The sequence below is a fragment of the Mytilus galloprovincialis genome, chromosome 5 (assembly GCF_965363235.1).
Source record: "Mytilus galloprovincialis chromosome 5, xbMytGall1.hap1.1, whole genome shotgun sequence".
NCBI classification, from domain to species: Eukaryota; Metazoa; Mollusca; class Bivalvia; order Mytilida; family Mytilidae; genus Mytilus; species Mytilus galloprovincialis.
In genome coordinates, this window is record NC_134842.1 from 1,607,984 (window position 1) to 1,627,139 (window position 19,156).

Here is a 19,156-nt window from a genome sequence, read left to right on the forward strand (position 1 = left end):
TTTGGAATTTTGGATCCTCAATGCTCTTCAACTTCGAACTTGTTTGGCTTTATAAATATTTTGATATGAGCGTCACTGATGAGTCTTATGTAGACGAAATGTGCGTCTGGCGTACTAAATTATAATCCTGGTACCTTTGATAACTATTTAAACCTAAAATCAGGTTAAGAAAAAAAATATTTCTAGACATGTTAGGCTCCTTAGAGGTGTACATCCTTCATGATCCACTTCATCTTTATTAAAAGTATGTAAAAAGTTTAATTGTCGAACTGTGATAATGATATCGGATATGTTCCTTACGTCGTAACTACAATCCCGTTCCCATTGATGAATATGACCTACTGAATAAAACTACTTACCGGAATTTTTAACATCAGCAACACGACGTGTGCCACATGTGGAGCAGGATCTGCTAACGCTTCCGGAGCACCTGAGATCACCCCTAGTTTTTGATGGGGTTCGTGCTGCTTATCCTTTAGTTTTCTATGTTGTGTCATGTGTACTTTTTAGCCAGTGCGTTGTCAGTTTATTTATGATTTATGAGTTTGAATGTCCCTCTGGTGTCTTCATCCCTCTTTTATTACTACTTGGTCGATGTCTCTGCTGGTGGACATTTTGTCCCTGAGGACATCATCCGCCCAGTAGCAAAATTGCTAGAATATACGAAGATCAAACAGGAAATTGGTTCAGACGTTGCCCGGTAAAATAAAAAAATCAAAATTTGGTGACTATAATGAACGCATTTATCCAATCGAACTAGAGATAACAGACACAAAAGATACAGTCAAGTCGGCCTCATATCTTGACAATGAGGGTCGGTTGAAAACAAAACTTAACGAAAACATTGATGATTTCAGCTTTCCAATTGTGAACTTTCCATTTCTTAGAAGCAAAATTCCAGCAGCACCTGCATACAGGGTATATATCTCCCAATTGAAACGATATGCCCGTGCTTGCATTTCCAATCATGATTTTCTTGATAGAGGGTTGCTATTAAACCAAAAGTTCCAAATGGGGACGTTGAAATCATCTCTTCGTAAATTTTACGGACGCCATCACGATTTGGTTGAACGTTATGGAATAACCGTTTCATAAATGATATCGGATATGTTGCTCACGTCGTAACTACAATCTCCTTCTCTTTCATGAATGTGATCTACCGAATAAGACTATTTACCTGATTTGTTATAACATCAGCAACACGACGGGTGCAACATGTGGAGCAGGATCTGCTTACCCTTCCGGAGCACCTGAGATCACCCCTAGTTTTTAGTGGGGTTCGTGTTGCTTATTCTTTAGTTTTCTATGTTGTGTCATATGTACTTTTGCGTGTCTGTTTGTCTTTTTCATTTTTTGCCATGGCGTTTTCAGTTTATTTTCGATTTATGAGTTTAACTGTCCCTCTCTGGTATCTTCCGTCCCTCTTTGAATGTTCTTCCACAAACAAGTTCTATTACAAAGTATAAGATAAAACAAACTGATGGAGTACAGTGAATACATATAATTTGACTAAGCATTTGAAACTTAAAATTTGTTGGTATTCTTTGTAACCTTTGAATTTGTTTCTGCTACTCAAAAGCCGGGACATTTAGTATTCTAAATGATTGTCATTCTGTCTGTCTGTTTTTGTCGGTCCTTATTCAATCTTACGCAATCTTAATAAGCTTAATTTATGTCGCTTAGTGAAAGTTATCTATATATATGCAATTGTTAAATGGTATTAAATTCTAAATAAAATGTTGATTGTACATTTGCGAATTGAATATAGGACAACGGGGGAACAGGGAAATGTGGAAAACTTTATCGGTTTACGTAACAAATTTACCTGACGATATCTGTCTATGGGTATTTAGTCGGATCTTAACACGTACTTGTGATTTGTTTAAAACCGGTTTTAACGAAGAAATGTCGAAATGTTCAGAACTTAATTAAATCTGTTTTTGGGTAAGATGGTGCAAGCATACGATTTTTATTGCGTCTTACACTTTGAGAAGCGAATAATCTTTAGCTACTTTATTTAAATATTGTGTAAAAACGTTAATTATGAGCTATGAAGGTCAAGTGGCTCGAACATTTTACTGAGGAAGTTTTAAAAAAATGCAAAGACATATTTTAAAAGTGGGTTAGATTTCATTATTCTTCACTATCTATAGACTATCAACTTTTGGTTATATTTATAATTTAGAATCATCATTGAAGGTGGAGCGCGATTGCACAGTTAATTAATTATATTGATGTGCCATTTGTATGCAAGATTGACATTCCGTTATATTATGTGCCAATTCGAAAAAGTTATGCGAGTATTGTCTCCCTTTAACATGTTCATTATTTTATAATTAAGGTTAGGTTTCTGATATAAATTTGAATAGTTACAAAATGTATCAATTCAATATATTTCAGTTTTTGTTATTGGTGTATCAAAAACATTGATGTAAGAATATAATTTCATAAACTTGAAACGTTTAAAAAGATTACAGACCAATATAAAGAACCGTTCATCATTTTTGAAAAAGAATATGATTGGAATCTGTATCATTTATCTTCCCTTCATGATAGATTGATTGGGAAATGAACCAGATTTATCTAAAGGTAATCACAGAGAAGGACCAGCAAGCAATTTTTTATTTTAGCTTATTTAACGTTAATACAACTTTCCACTATAAACAAATGTTACTTTATTAAAATATAAGGACCTTGTTAGCTAAATCTACACATTTTATTAGATATGAATTTTTATTACAATAAATTAATATGCTAGTTTACGGATTTGTGTTAATTTTTAAATCTGGGTATTGTTCTTTTTGATTCGACTCATTTGCAGATCGAAAAACAAGCAAATGATGGAATATGTATTTGGTAATATGATTTATCATTTATTGACCAAACCAATCAATTGACATTAAGAAAGAATTGTAATCTTGGATATACAAATGGAATAAAGGATAACGGAGAAACAGGGTATAATGTGTAAAATCTTATCGGTTTACGAATTGAACTGCGGCATACTACTATTGGCGTTATTAGAGACACCCTGGTTCTGTATTTATATATCCTGCTTCCGTGCATTTTGTTGTTACTGTTTAATACGTGCGGGTGCGATGGGTCATTTTGTAATAATTTGTTGTTGGTTTATTCGTTTGTGGTTTAAATTCTGTATCTTCGGTACATTTTCCTTATGTCTTATTTATCAGAATAGACGAGTTACTCGTGGTTTATCTGCAGTGTTTTTGTTCTTTGTTGTTTGTTTTCATAATTGTTTACTGTTTGGTCTCACATGATGTAAAAGTTAAGATAAAAACAATGATTTTATGTTTAAAACAACTTTATGCACTGGATTTTTGTTTATACACTGATTTGATTTAGAAGAAAAATCGAAATGGTTAGACAACACAAATTATAAAGCCATAACAAACACGATTCCATTTTAATATAACTTTAATGGTTTGAATTAACATACGATAACACTATTACAAACTCTATCTGAATTCAATATTTTTGTACGTGAATTCAAAACAAAAACCAAATCTTTTTTTTTATTTTACATATAAACCTTTACTTATATTAAAGAGGAACGAAAGATACCAGAGGGAGAGTCAAACTCATAGATAGAAAATAAACTGACAACGCAATGGCTAAAAATAAAAAGACAAACAGACAAATAATAGTACAGGAGATACAACATAAAAAACTAAAGGCTAAGCAACATGAACCCCACTAAAAAATGGGGATATTCTCAGGTGCTCTTGAAGGGTAAGCAGATCCTGTTCCACATGTGACACCCGTCATGTTGCTTATGTTATTACAATTCCGGTAAATAGTCATTGCGGTAAAACGTCACCACAAATACGTCCATTTTGTGAAGTTGATTCTATTCCTTAAAAACTAATTAACAAATGATGTTCTGTTCATATTTATTGTTATTTGACCATTTTGCAGATTACTTTATATTTATCCAATAAAGTGTTTTTTGCATAGTGGTATACCTCCAAGCGGGTTTTTACTTTAAATGCCATGATTTACTAATTGATAAATTGTACTTGTAACCTATTTGTTTCACAAGTTGTATTTATTTTTATTTCTGATTTGAATTTGAATTCAGCGGAACTAACTTTTGTTTTCTATTATCTAATAAGATCGAAAATGAGATGAAAGAGAAGAAGAAAAAACGAGATGAAGACGAGAAAGAAGCTAATAAAAAGCAAAAACGAGGTAAATCTTTAGCTCATCTTCTATTACCATTTTATAACATTTTAGTTTCATATGTATTGTTATTGCTTCTCTTGTGTCGCTATTTGAATTATGTCATCGTCGTGTTGTCGATTTATAAATTGTGATTGTCCCTTTGATATATTGCGCTGCTTTATTTTACAACCAACTTCTATTTAACATGACTACCAATCCAGAACGACTTTTAGCTGGAATTCCTATAAGAGTTTGAGTTTAAGTTTTATCCATCAGTTGATATTGTGTTCAAGTTAATGATTAATGTTGTGTTTGAATGTGAGTTACACTAGATGTCCGAGTTAATGGTTAATTACAGTTGTAGGTACTCAGTAGGAGTTAAACACTCATTTTGATTAAATTCGTGTGTCAAGTTCGGTTTTAGCTACAGTTTGTTTTGCAGATTCCTGTTTAATGCAGACCAAACAACAAGGACATTGAAAACTTAGACTTAAGTCAACTTATAGTTTGATTTTAAACATATTTTATTCATTAAGATATGAAAAGGATTAAGCAACAGGCACAGCCTATAAAAGCTCGATCTCTCCATAATACATGCTCAAGGTATAATTCAATTATAACAACTGTATTTAAAATAATGCAATATAGTGGAACATGCATGCTACTTAGAGCACACACCAGAAAATATATGTTTACAGTGTTACTTACTAAATGCAAAGTATATTTAAGTATATAGGCAATTACTCATCATGTATTCAAGAATCTTGAAACATGCAAACATCCTTTATAAGTCATTAGAAATTTTTTATTCATAATATTCAAATATTGCTACCTATTTTATTATACAATCAATCATTACATGAAAATATAACTCATTTACTATGCGGCTATATAGATTTAAATACTAGAATGCTTATATGGTCAGTTTTGGTTGTTGCAGACAAATAATTTTATTATATGAGTCAGTCTGAGGTATGAAAACTACTGAATTTGGTTTACGATTCAATATTTTGAATAAAAAAGGGACATGCTGGCAACCTAAATTGATGCGAACAACATTTTTTAGTCATAATATTCAAATATTGCTACCTATTTTATTATACAATCAATCATTACATGAAAATATAACTCATTTACTATGCGGCTATATAGATTTAAATACTAGAATGCTTATATGGTCAGTTTTGGTTGTTGCGAACAAATAGTTTTATTATATGAGTCAGTCTGAGGTATGAAAACTACTGAATTTGGTTTACGATTCAATATTTTGAATAAAAAAGGGATATGCTGGCAACCTAAATTGATGCAAACAAAATTTTTTAGTCATAATATTCAAATATTGCTACCTATTTTCTTATACAATCAATCCTTACATGAAAATATAACTCATTTACTATGCAGCTATATAGATTTACATAATAGAATGCTTATATGGTCAGTTTGGTTATTGCGGACAAAAAATTTTATTATATGAGTCAGTCTGAGGTATGAAAACTACTGAAGTTTGTTTATGATTCAATATTTTGAATAAAAAAAGGACATGCTGGCACTTTAAATTGATGCGAACAAAATTTTTTCATTCATAATATTCAAATATTGCTACCTATTTTATTATACAATCAATCATTACATGAAAATATAACTCATTTACTATGCGGCTATATAGATTTACATAATTAAATGCTTATATAGTCAGTTTTGGTTGTTGCGGACAAATAATTTTATTATATGAGTCAGTCTGAGGTATGAAAACTACTGAATTTTGTTTACGATTCAATATTTTGAATAAAAAAAGGACATGCTGGCCCTCTAAATTGATGCGAACAAAATTTTTTATTCATAATATTCAAATATTGCTACCTATTTTATTATACAATCAATCATTACATGAAAATATAACTCATTTCCTATGCGGCTATATAGATTTAAATACTAGAATGCTTATATGGTCAGTTTTGGTTGTTGCAGACAAATAATTTTATTATATGAGTCAGTCTGAGGTATGAAAACTACTGAATTTGGTTTACGATTCAATATTTTGAATAAAAAAGGGACATGCTGGCAACCTAAATTGATGCGAACAACATTTTTTAGTCATAATATTCAAATATTGCTACCTATTTTATTATACAATCAATCATTACATGAAAATATAACTCATTTACTATGCGGCTATATAGATTTACATAATTAAATGCTTATATGGTCAGTTTTGGTTGTTGCAGACAAATAGTTTTATTATATGAGTCAGTCTGAGGTATGAAAACTACTGAATTTGGTTTACGATTCAATATTTTGAATAAAAAAGGGACATGCTGGCAACCTAAATTGATGCGAACAAAATTTTTTATTCATAATATTCAAATATTGCTACCTATTTTATTATACAATCAATCCTTATATGAAAATATAACTCATGTACTATGCAGCTATATAGATTTACATACAAGAATGCTTATATGGTCAGTTTTGGTTGTTGCGAACAAATAATTTTATTATATGAGTCAGTCTGAGGTATGAAAACTACTGAATTTTGTTTACGATTCAATATTTTGAATAAAAAAGGACATGCTGGCCCTCTAAATTGATGCAAACAAAATTTTTTATTCATAATATTCAAATATTGCTACCTATTTTATTATACAATCAATCATTACATGAAAATATAACTCATTTACTATGCGGCTATATAGATTTAAATACTAGAATGCTTATATGGTCAGTTTTGGTTGTTGCAGACAAATAATTTTATTATATGAGTCAGTCTGAGGTATGAAAACTACTGAATTTGGTTTACGATTCAATATTTTGAAGAAAAAAAAAGACATGCTAACACTCTAAATGGTTGCGAGTAAAATTTTTTAGTCATAATACTCAAATACTGCTATCTCTATCATTAAACAATCAATTCTTACATGAAAATATAACTCATTTACTATGCGGCTATATAGATTTAAATACTAGAATGCTGATATGGTCAGTTTTGGTTGTTGCGGACAAATAATTTTATTATATGAGTCAGTCTGAGGTATGAAAACTACTGAATTTTGTTTACGATTCAAAATTTTGAATAAAAAAGTACATGCTGGCACTCTAAATTGATGCGAACAAAATTTTTTAGTCATAATATTCAAATATTGCTACCTATTTTCTTATACAATCAATTCTTACATGAAAATATATCTCATTTACTGTGCGGCTATATAGATTTACATAATGAAATGCTTATATGGTCAGTTTTGAGTGTTGCGGACAAATAATTTTATTATACGAGTCAGTCTAAGGTAAGAAAACTATTGAATTTTGTTTGTGATTCAATATTTTGAATGAAAAAGGACATGCTGTCACTCTAAATTGATGCAAAAAAAAAATTATGTCATAATATTTAAATATTGCTTCCTTTTTTTATTATACAATCAATCTTTATATCAAAATATAACTCATTTACTTTGCCGGCTATATAGATTTACATAATAAATTGCTTATATGGTCAGTTTTGGTGTTGCAAACAAATAATTATATTTTACGAGTTAGTCTGATGTATGAAAACTACTGAATTTTGTTTACTATTCAATATTTTAAATAAAAAGAGGTCATGTCCGTCAGGCTGGTACAAAAATTGCTGTCAATTGTTACGTATTATATGGTCAATTATTGCATGAAAATATAACTGAATTACTTCTATATAGAATAAGATAACTTGTTAAGAGGTAAATATTGTCAGTTTTGGTTAATGATATCAAATAATTTTGTTTTACGAGTCAGTCTGTCTAAGATGAACAAGAAATTTACTATAATTATTGTTCAATTAAATACAAATGTGTGACATTTTTAAATAACTTTTATCGTCAATATGTCAAGCAGAAATGACCGGTTGGTCAATTAATTTTGATGTTCCTTATCATTTCATATTTTAGGTCAGTGTATCCAGGTTACGATGACAATCTGCGTTAACGGCCGTTTACTACAAACAGTAAACGCGCGTTTATACTTTTTAGGAAAATAGAAGAACGCACATTTTTCCACGTTAACGCGGAGGTAAACGGGAAAGTAAACGCCCGTTTACTCTTTACAAAATTAGAAGACGCGCCGTTTTTGCGTTAACGCGGAGGTAAACGCGAAAGTAAACGCCCGTTTACTTTTAATGTCTACTGCAATTTCGGAGTTAACGCACAGTTAACGCGGCGTTTACATGAAGTGCACGCGAGTAAACGCCGCGTTAACTTTTTCGGCCCGTCTACATGTAATGCTTGGTCTGCACCCAACTGTATATATATATATATATATATATATATATAGCAGAGATTAATTCAATTACACAAATAAAATTATAGATTGCTTAACAATGTAATTTTAACACACTATTTAGTATGTAAATATAAGAATGTTTAAAATGTTTATTTACAAAATGATGAAAATAAGCGCAATATTTCGCTAGACCAAATAGCTTTCTCAAGCGTGCATCTATCCAGGTGAAATTGGATGTAGATGATAAGAAACTTTTGCAGCTAAATGTATTTGCAGCGTGAAATACCGTTGTTTAATAAAAAAAATATTGAGCTGAAACATATTTTTATCAATTTGGATCTACACTATTACAAAATCGATCAAAACCATGACGAATTTCTAGACACTTAACCGAACCATGTCATAGTTTAACCAAACCCTCGCAATTTCGATAGTTTGCTCATTCTGCGTTAGGTTCTTGAAAATAACAATTATTAATGTAGATCGTTTGACTAACCAAGCAGATCAAAATATGTTATTTGCTTTTTATTTGCTCGTTTTCAGAGAATTGAGGCAATCGTTCGGGAAAGTAACTTAACACAACTAGTTTCACATTAACCAAACTATGACAAAATATCTGCCCTTATCGCTTCTCGATATGACGAGGTTACTACCCGTGTAACCAGCAGCTTTAATATATAAAAGTAATAGAATCTGCAGGCAGGTACAGGATTGGGGAAAAGTTCGGTAACGTTCGCCGAGGTTCGCCGAGTTCGGTAACATTTCTAATCCCTACCCCTGTTCGGCAGGTTCGGTAACTTCGGTAACATTTCTGATCCCTACCCCTGTTCGGCAGGTTCGGTAACTTTGGTAACATTTCTGATCCCTACCCCTGTTCGGCAGGTTCGGTAACTTCGGTATCATTTCTGATCCCTACCCCTGTTCGGCAGGTTCGGTAACTTCGGTAACATTTCTGATCCCTACCCCTGTTCGGCAGGTTCGGTAACTTCGGTAACATTTCTGATCCCTACCCCTGTTCGGCAGGTTCGGTAACTTCGGTAACATTACCGATCCCTACCCCTGTTCGGCAGGTTCGGTAACTTCGGTAACATTTCTGATCCCTACCCCTGTTCGGCAGGTTCGGTAACTTCGGTAACATTTCTGATTTCAACCCCTGTTCGGCAGGTTCGGTAACTTCGGTAACATTTCTGATCCCTACCCCTGTTCGGCAGGTTCGGTAACTTCGGTAACATTTATTATCAGTACTCCTGTCTGCATGTTTCATTACATTTCTGATTTCTGATCACTACCCCAGTTCGGCAGGTTCGGTAACTTCGTTAACATTTCATATCAGTACTCTTGTTATGTAAGCATTTCTGATTTCTGAACGTTACCCCTGTTCGGCAGGTTCGGTAACTTCGTTAACATTTCATATTACTCTTGTTATGCAAACATTTCTGATTTCTGAACTCTACCCAAGTTCGGCAGGTTCGGTAACTTCGGTAACATTTCTTATCAGTACCCTTGATTTGCATTTTGATAACATTGCTGATCCTGATCTATACCCCAGTTCGGCAGGTTCGGTAACTTCGGTAACAATTCATATCAGAACTCTTGTTTTACATATTATTACTGATATCTGAACTATACCCCAGTTCGGCAGGTTCGGTAACTTCGGTAACATTTCAAATCAGTTCTATTGTTTTGCATGTTTGATAACATTGCTGATCCTGATCTATACCCCAGTTCGGTAGGTTTGGTAACTTCGGTAACATTTCATATCAGTACTCTTGTTATGCAAACATTTCTGATTTCTGATCTATACCCCAGTTTGGCAAGTTCGGTACCTTTGGTTACATTTCTTATCAGTACCCTGGTTTTGCAAACTTAACTGATGTTTTATTAAAAAAACAAATAAAACAATATTAAAACAATCACATTAATAAATATTTTACCTTCTTCATTGAAAAATATCAAGTTGATAAAATGCAACCTATTCAAAAACTAAATAGTGCTATAGTATAAAACACTCAATAGACCATAAATAGTTTTCAAAAAGGAAAACAAAAATCTTAAATATGTTAAAAAATAAGTGAAATAATTATACAGGGTTTGTCGTACATTCAAAAATTTATGTTTGGGGTTATTACTCAGGGACCTGTTACTGTTTTCCGGGTAAACTAACCATGTAAACCAATAGATAAGTTAAGTAAACAATCCACTGTGGTTATTTATAAAATGTAAACTTATGGTAGTTTGTTTACATATTATGAAATTTGTTTATTTTTTTAATCTGGCAATTTTTTTTTAAATATTATACTTAAGTGTGCAGTTCCTACTTGCATGTAAACTATTTTCTAGCTACCAGGTCAAAGAAAACTTCATTAATTCATCATTTTCAACCAGTTTCTCCAGATTGAATTTAATCGGCGTCCATAAAACAGCTGTACCACGTGTTCAGTATCGCCCCATAAACATTCGTCACTTAACGTGACGGTACCCAAATTGCACCTATTTTGACAGTTTTTCCACCTACGTATTTTTTTTATGTGTTTTGTAGCCCAATCCTTCTTTATTGTATAGGTACACCAATTAGATTTTTAATCCATATTGAGTCATACAAAAATGGGTTTGAATCAATCTCCAAACTACCCATGATTCTGTAACGAGGAGTACCCAAATTGCATCCATGCATAAATTCACATCGTCAAAACTTTAATAACTATTTAAAAGATATACAATTGCTTGATGCCTTATCCGCACAACTATTTTAAAGTACATATATATACTCCTTCTGACACTGCAGTCTACAGTGACATACCTTTCAATGTGAAACTGAATAAATTACCATGAACACATTCTTTAGAAATAAATATAGAGTTATCTATGACTACAAGGTTAGTCTCGTATGCTGTATGAGTTTTCACACTTTTGACTGCAATTAAAGGAACCAGGCTAACTATGAATTATGAAATGTATGTCAGTCAAACTGGTCCTTTTTGGATAAAATTATGACATTTGCATCAAGTCTCATAAGTCCATACCCCCCCCCCCCCAAAAAAAAAAAAACAGCACACACAACACAAAAGAAGTTCATATTTAACTCAACCTACAAAGCTGTATAGATACTCTTTGACCACAGCCTACTGCGCCATTAAATAACTCTTTGCCACAACATATATACGTCGCTAAAGTGAACACGTCCAGGGGATTATACATGAATTTTCTAAGGGGGGGGGGGGGGGTTAACACATGGCCAAAGGGCGTGGTGAGGTGAAAAACATGTGACCCTATAAAAATGCATTAATTTGCAAAAATAAAGGGATTTGGGAACCCACATAAAGAATTGTTGGACATAAATAGAAAAAAAAACATTTTTAGATATAATCTGGAGGAGGGTTATAATAACATTTTAAATAGGGGCGAAATGTCCGGAGTATGTTCGGTAAGGTCCTAAAATGGCCCCCATTTTTAGCGTCAATTTCAAATTCGGATTTATTGACCAATATCACAATAAATTATAGCTTATACAGTGACTAGATAGGAAATAAGCCATTTTGTTGAAAATTTTACGTTTTTGCGTTTCATTATGACGTCACAAGTTGTACTCATATTGATTTTTCACGAAAAAATCAATGAAAATGGGTAAATTTCCCATAGATTATTAGACAGGAAACATAGAGCGCAGACGTCGACAACAAAGATCTTTTAATATAATGTTTGTGAAGACATTTCACATGTTTTATTTGAATATTAAGTTTGTCGACGCCTGCGCTCTATCTTTCCTGGTCCTTAAATTGGTTGAAATCTAGCTGTTTTTGTCAAATTTCACCAAAGCCCTTTATTTTGACCTATTTGGGATGTAAAAATCAACGTGTTAGAATAAAATTTTGACAAAAACAGTTCTGTTAAACTTTCTCACATATCTTTAAGGCAACTTAAAACATTTATTGTCTTGTTACTATGAACTGTATAATTGGGGCCAAATATGGCCCTTACCGAACTTACTCCGGAAGATGAGTCATAATAAAAAAAAAATCAACAACAAACAACATGTTACATGGTAGTGTTTAATTTCTAAATTTAAATCTAACTTTCTGATATTTTTTTGAATATGCACAAAGTACAAATAAGTCATAAATTAATAGCACTAGTGCATATTTAAAAAAGGATTCAGATATATAACAGCATGGCAGTAATAAAAGAGGTACAGTAAATATAACGTAATCACTGGAATTTATTTGGTTAAGTCTTATTTTAATGTATTTATAATTACTATAAAATTCTTTTCATAAAATTAATAATCTTTGTTTACTTCAAAAATTAATTTAAATTTTAAAAAATAACTGAGGAAAGATTCCATATGAAAAACACTTTAATTCAGCAATTAATGTTTAGCAACTTTAAGTGCTTAAACACTTTATCAAATGTACAAATATAAAATTTATTAGGTGTTGTGATCACTTTTACACCATATTTAACAAACTCAGAAGTGTTAGGATAGGTTACCGAACTCGGCGAACAAGGTAGTGTTCGGATGAAATACTATTTTACCAATTAAAGCAAACTGAGAAGTGTTTGGATATGTTACCGAAGTAACCGAACTGGGCGAACAAGGTAGTGTTCGGATGAAATACTATTATACCAAATTAAGCAATCTCATAGGTATTTGGATATGTTACAGAAGTTACCGAACTCGGCGAACAAGGTAGTGTTCGGATGAAATACTATTATACAATATAAAGCATACTAATAAATGTTTGAATAGGTTACCGAAGTTACCGATCTCGGCGAAAAAGGTAGTGTTCGGATGAAATACTATTATACCAAATTAAGCAATCTCATAAGTATTTAGATATGTTACCGAAGTTACCGAACTCGGCGAACAAGGTAGTGTTCGGATGAATTACTTTTACACCAAATTAAACAAACTCAGAAGTGATTGGATAGGTTACCGAAGTTACCGAACTCGGCGAACAATGTAGTTTTCAGATGAAATACTCTCATACCAAATAAAGCAAACTGAGAAGTGTTTGGATATGTTACCGAAGTTACCGAACTCGGCGAACAAGGTAGTGTTCGGATGAATTACTTTTACACCAAATTAAACAAACTCAGAAGTGTTTGGATAGGTTACCGAAGTTACTGAACTGGGCGAACAATGTAGTGTTCGGATGAAATACTATTATACAATATAAAGCATACTTATAAATGTTTGAATAGGTTACCGAAGTTACCGAACTCGGCGAACAAAGTATTGTTCAGCTAGGTTACCGAAGTTACCGAAAAGACTGAATTCATTAGTGTTCGGATAGGTTACCGCAGTTACCGAACTCGGCGAACAAAGTAGTGTTCAGATAAAATATTATAATACTAAATTAAGCAATTAATAAGTGTTTGTACATGTTACCGAACTCGGCGAACAGTCTGAATTCAGTAGTTTTCAGATATGTTACCGAACTCGGCGAACTTTACCGAACGTTACCGAACATTTCCCCAATCCTGTACCAGCATGAGAATCTGAAGTAATGATGTATCAAATGCTTTTGATTTGTAAAACATGAGCAACACGATGGGTGCCACATGTTGAGCAGGATCTGCTACATGATATCAACCCAAGTTTGTGGTAAAGTTCGTGTTGCTTAGTCTTTTGTTTTCTTTGTTTTGTCTTGTGTACTACTATAAGTCTGTTTGTCTTTAAAAAAGATCTATTTGTTTTTGCACCTACCACAACTGCCTGATTTATTTTTAAATTTGTTTAAAATAGCGCTGCGTGTCAGTTATGCGTTATTTACTGAGATCCCACATATCAATGGGTTTTAGCTTAACATGTTTTAGATACTGTAAATTTTATAAATTCTGATGTTTAATCGAAATATGTTGTATCATAAACAATCAATCTACATCTGATAAATTGTTAATGGCATGAATATACGAATTCATTAAAATTTTTATGTAACATAATTTTTAGAATCATATTTAAAATTTAGGATTGTATCTTCCTCATGTAAGCTTAAAATAATTATCCGGGTTTGCTATACTTACTTGTGTTTATTTTCTTTTTTTTTTTGTCTATTAGCGCGTCAACATTGTTTACTACATTTTCGTATAGTTTTACTTCGAGCATCACTTATCAATCAACAACGTTAGATTGTATGGTTCCACTGATATACAATTCTGATTTTTGTTTTGGATTTTTCATATTTCTCAGTGAGCAATATGATCTCCCATCCAAATTCCCGTGTTTCAATAAGTCCTTTGTAACTTTGTAACAGTATGATTGGACACTCATGCATGTGGATATATGGCAGGAGACCTTTTTCTGAAATGAATGTTCTTGCGTGTTGTTTGGTGCTGTATTTCTGTCGCGTAGTGTTGCCAATTTAGCGAAATTTGTTTACGCATTGTCATCAATCGGGAGGTTTGGCTAGCCATTATACCAGGTTTGAACACACGATTATCTCTTCATTGTTCTTAAATGTCGTGCACCAACTCAGGAATATGACAGTTGTTATCAAATAGTTCGTTCTAGGCGTTTGTTTTTGTTGCACTTCAGTTTTCCTGTTGTACCGTTGTTATAGTTGATATGCTTCTTTCGGTTTTAGTTTGTAATCCGGATTTGTTTTCCTTCAATCGATTTATGACTTTTGAACACCGGTATACTACTATTGTCCTTATCTATGCCATCTTAAAAATAAATATTTTTATGCCCCCCCTGGATATCTGAAAGTTGGGGCATATTATTTTAGCACTGTTTTTTCGTCAATCCGTTCTTCCATCTCTCCGTCCATTCGTCTGTTCGTCCTTCCGTACGTCCGTCCCACTTATGGGTATATAGTTATTCCGCATAACTCCTCCTGCAGTTCGAATCCTAGGACAATTACTGTCTGCTTGTTGTCGGGGTTTTTATTTGTTATCAATATTTGCTGTCCTGAGAGATAGTTTAACTTTGTCAATTTTGGAATATATTTTTCATAAGAGGGCATCGCAATTTCTAATAACTCAATCTACAGATTGAATACTAGAAAATTTTCACTGTGCTAGCTGTTTGTGTTAAGTATTTCCAGATAACTTATTTTTATAAGAATTAGTTATACAGTGAACCATAAACCTTTTTGACTTCATGCTCAACTGTGTTTATTTCAAAATAAAACTTTGCATTTGCAAGGGCAGACACAGTTATATAACTTTGATAACTATTTACACCACTGGGTCGATGCCACTGCTGTTGGACGGTTCGTCCCCGAGGGTATCATCTGCTCAGAAATCAACACTTCGGTGTTTACATGAAGATCAACAATATGTGGTCATTTTATAAATTTCCTCTTTACAAAACTTTGACTTTTTAAAAAAAAACAAGGATTTTTTTATCCCAGGCATAGATTACCTAGCCGTATAAGGAACAACTTTTTGGAATTTTGAATCCTCAATGCTTTAACATTGTACTTTTTTTTTTTTTTTTTTTTTTTTTTTTAATATTAAACATATTTTATTAACAATCACCTGTTACATCAACCCTCAGTTGCCCAGGGGAGCAACTAAGGGGGCCCCAATTTTTACAGTCTCATTTGTCGGGAAAAAAGCAAATGAGAAAAAAAAAACTCCCACTATGCATTATTAACATCACCTTTATAAATCTTATCTATCCTTGTACAAATGTACATGTACCTGCAATCATTATCGATCTATATATCTTTACCAGCTCTCAACAAATATAATTTTTTGAATAAAGTATGTTTTTATCTTTATTTATTTCTCACAAAGGCTACCTGTATTTATTAGGCAGTTTCAATTTTATCGTACACATCAAGTCTTTTGTTATGTTAATTTAAATTACATTTAATTTCTGGTCGAGTGATCATTTACCACGTGCGATTTGTTGAAAGGATGTGTAGTTCAGTTCATTCATAAAAAAAAATGGATTAATGATTTTGATTTTCAAAAAGGATTTAATTCAAAGATATGGTGAGTAAATATTTGTTTATAAAATGAACCTGTTGATCCAACATGACTTGTTACAATTAGATGATATACATGAATTACATACACAAAAGAAATTACATGCAGGGAGTTGAGAGCAGTGTACATACTATTGTTCAATCGGTAGTAAAGAGGTCACTGCACTGACCTGACCACACAAAATATATATCTATATGTATACAAAAAATGACACACATAGTAGAAAAGGCTTCGTTTTTCGTATTTGGTTTAAGACATTTGAGCAAAAATTGCATTTCATGTTTTATCATATTTAAAATCACCGATTTACTTATCCCTTTCTTTTGATATTTTGCGATATTTCTAGTTTTCCAGATAACCCATTTCGTGATTAGAAGCATCGTGTCTAAAATTTGGGTATAGGATGCATCTGCATTAATGACCCCAAAAATTATACTTGTTTCCGATTTTTGTAATTTTTCGATATTTAATTTTGAACAAAATTCCCATATTTTCTCAAAAATTTCCCGCCAAACGTCTTCCACCAGTTTACAATAAATAAAAAGATGAAAAAGTGATTCGTTTTCATTGCAAAAGTGACACTTCCCGTTTGAGCGATTCATTTTTTGTAATTTTTCTTCAGTGTAAATTATATTATATAGTAACTTCCATTGAAGTTGTTTAGTTTTTCTGTTAGCTAAATTCTTATTTAAAGTTTCCCAAATGTTTTCCCAGGGTAGTTCATTCCCAAAATGTAAATTCCACTTAAGCTGGCTATTTGGAGCTGTTTTATTCTCATAAAAGTATCTAATATCTTTAAGGCATAATTTTTTGGCATCAACGACAACACCATTTTTTATAAATTGACACTGTACGTGTTTAGCTTTATAAATATTTTGAAATGAGCGTCACTGATGAGTTTTAGTTTGTTACCCCGATTTTGTTTTTTGTCCCTGGATTTATGAGTTTGATGAGCGGTATACTACTGTTGCCTTTATTTAGGAAGACAAAACGCGCGTCTGGCGTACTTAATTATAAGTCTCGTACCTTTGATAATTACATATATCGCATGAAAGACTAACATTGACTTTGTTATAATACAAATACTTCAGAGTGAAGTGTATGTGTGTGTTTGGGGGGATGGTGTTAATTTTGTCGTGTTTATTTATGTATTTAGTTAGATGACCTTGCCATATAAACGCATTGTCTGTAGCACCAAAACAGTACCGTTAATCATTAACCATCAAAACAATTAATTAGATTTGATTATTTTTGTTTTTTTTATGTTGTTCTATCATGAAGTTAATGCATTATATATAGTACATCAGTTTTGTTTTGGCCTGTTATATGCAATTCGGGATATTTTTACATTAAAATTTTTTTTTCAGATTTGGAAAATCAACAAACATTGGATTCTTCTCCTTCGTATGAAGAAGTACAAACAAAAAAATCATCACATATGGAAGATGACGCAATAAGGTACAGTTTCCGTGATAAATCTTTTTCGTGTTTGTATTTTCCAACTCATTTTGTAGACTGCAAGAACTTTTGCAAAAATGCATTTAATTTTTAATGTTTTAGTTTTCTTAATTGTTGTATTGATTCGTATCAGTATTGATGGTTAAAAAAAGCCTCTGAGACAATCTATTGGTGAAAAAAAGAATTAAATTTCATTATTTCATCATGGAGGCAAAACAAGTCCTCTATGACCTTAGGGTCTTTAAAGATGGAAGGAGCTTTGGTGCTTTTTGACCCTTTAAGTTTACTTATGTTTATCTGAATCAATGACCTCACTGATTTTACCCAGTTAAGAAAGAACACAAACTCCACTAACCACCGGGAATGAAATCAGGTGTCCCGGAAGCGTAAGCATTTCCTGCACCGTATACGGCACCCGTCGTGTTATTTCTTTGTTCAGTTCGGTAATGATGGAAGGTTATTAGACTGAGGAAGAACATGGATGTAACGATAAAATAGATACTGCTGGTAACTTGGGTAGCCCTAACTGTAGTTCAGTGAATGTGAGGGATTTTTTCAATAGGTCTCTTCGTCGGCCGATGAGCCATGGACATCGTCGATATATTCCACCTGATATGCATGATGTTTCTATAGATGGTATAAAACAAAAGTGTTGCAGAATCTAAATATTGATGACCTCAAAGCTAAACTACCTGATTGTGGCTGTTCACATTACCATTTCGTGTATAATCCTGCTGGCCATGTTATTTCTAAAGATTTAAACATAGTCAATAACTACAAGTTGATACGTCTTTTGTCCAAGGGTCCGAAATACAGAGAGCCACAGCCAATCAATTGGAAGCAGAACTTCAAACTACTTATGGATTCCGTTGGTGGTTATGCAAGAGACTGGACAGACAGAGAAAAGATTGAGGTTGACACTCTTTTGGAGTGGTTAAAATCAGTGAGGTCATTGATTCAGATAAGAGTAAGTAAGCTTAAAGGGTCAATGAGCACCAAAGCTCCTTACATCTTTAAAGACCCTCAGGTCATAGAGGAGTTGTCTTGCCTCCATGACAAATATGTTGTCGTTCCAGCTGACAACGCCTCAAACAATAGTCTTTTTGTTAGCAAGAAACACTACATTGACTGTCTGATTAAGGAACTGGGGATACATAACACACTTGGAAATCCTACTTATACACTAAGTTCGTTTACGAAGCACGAAATCCTGGAAAACCACAAACCGGTTTTAATCTCCTTTGGTGTTAATCAAAAGGATGAAGACCAGAATATTTCATCCTCGTATTGGATTCATAAGTTTCACAAGAATCCTTATAAGGAAAGGTAT

The 19,156-nt window shown here is 32.6% G+C and overlaps 1 protein-coding gene across 1 annotated transcript in view; it reads left to right on the forward strand.

Annotated features, from left to right (window-relative positions):
- LOC143074944 (uncharacterized) overlaps positions 1 to 19,156 on the forward strand; it is an 84,711-nt gene that overhangs the window by 36,172 nt on the left and 29,383 nt on the right. The window contains exons 5-6 of the mRNA XM_076250145.1: positions 4,134 to 4,209; positions 17,736 to 17,826. Coding sequence (XP_076106260.1) covers positions 4,134 to 4,209; positions 17,736 to 17,826 — 167 coding nt within the window. The remainder of the gene's footprint in view (positions 1 to 4,133; positions 4,210 to 17,735; positions 17,827 to 19,156) is intronic.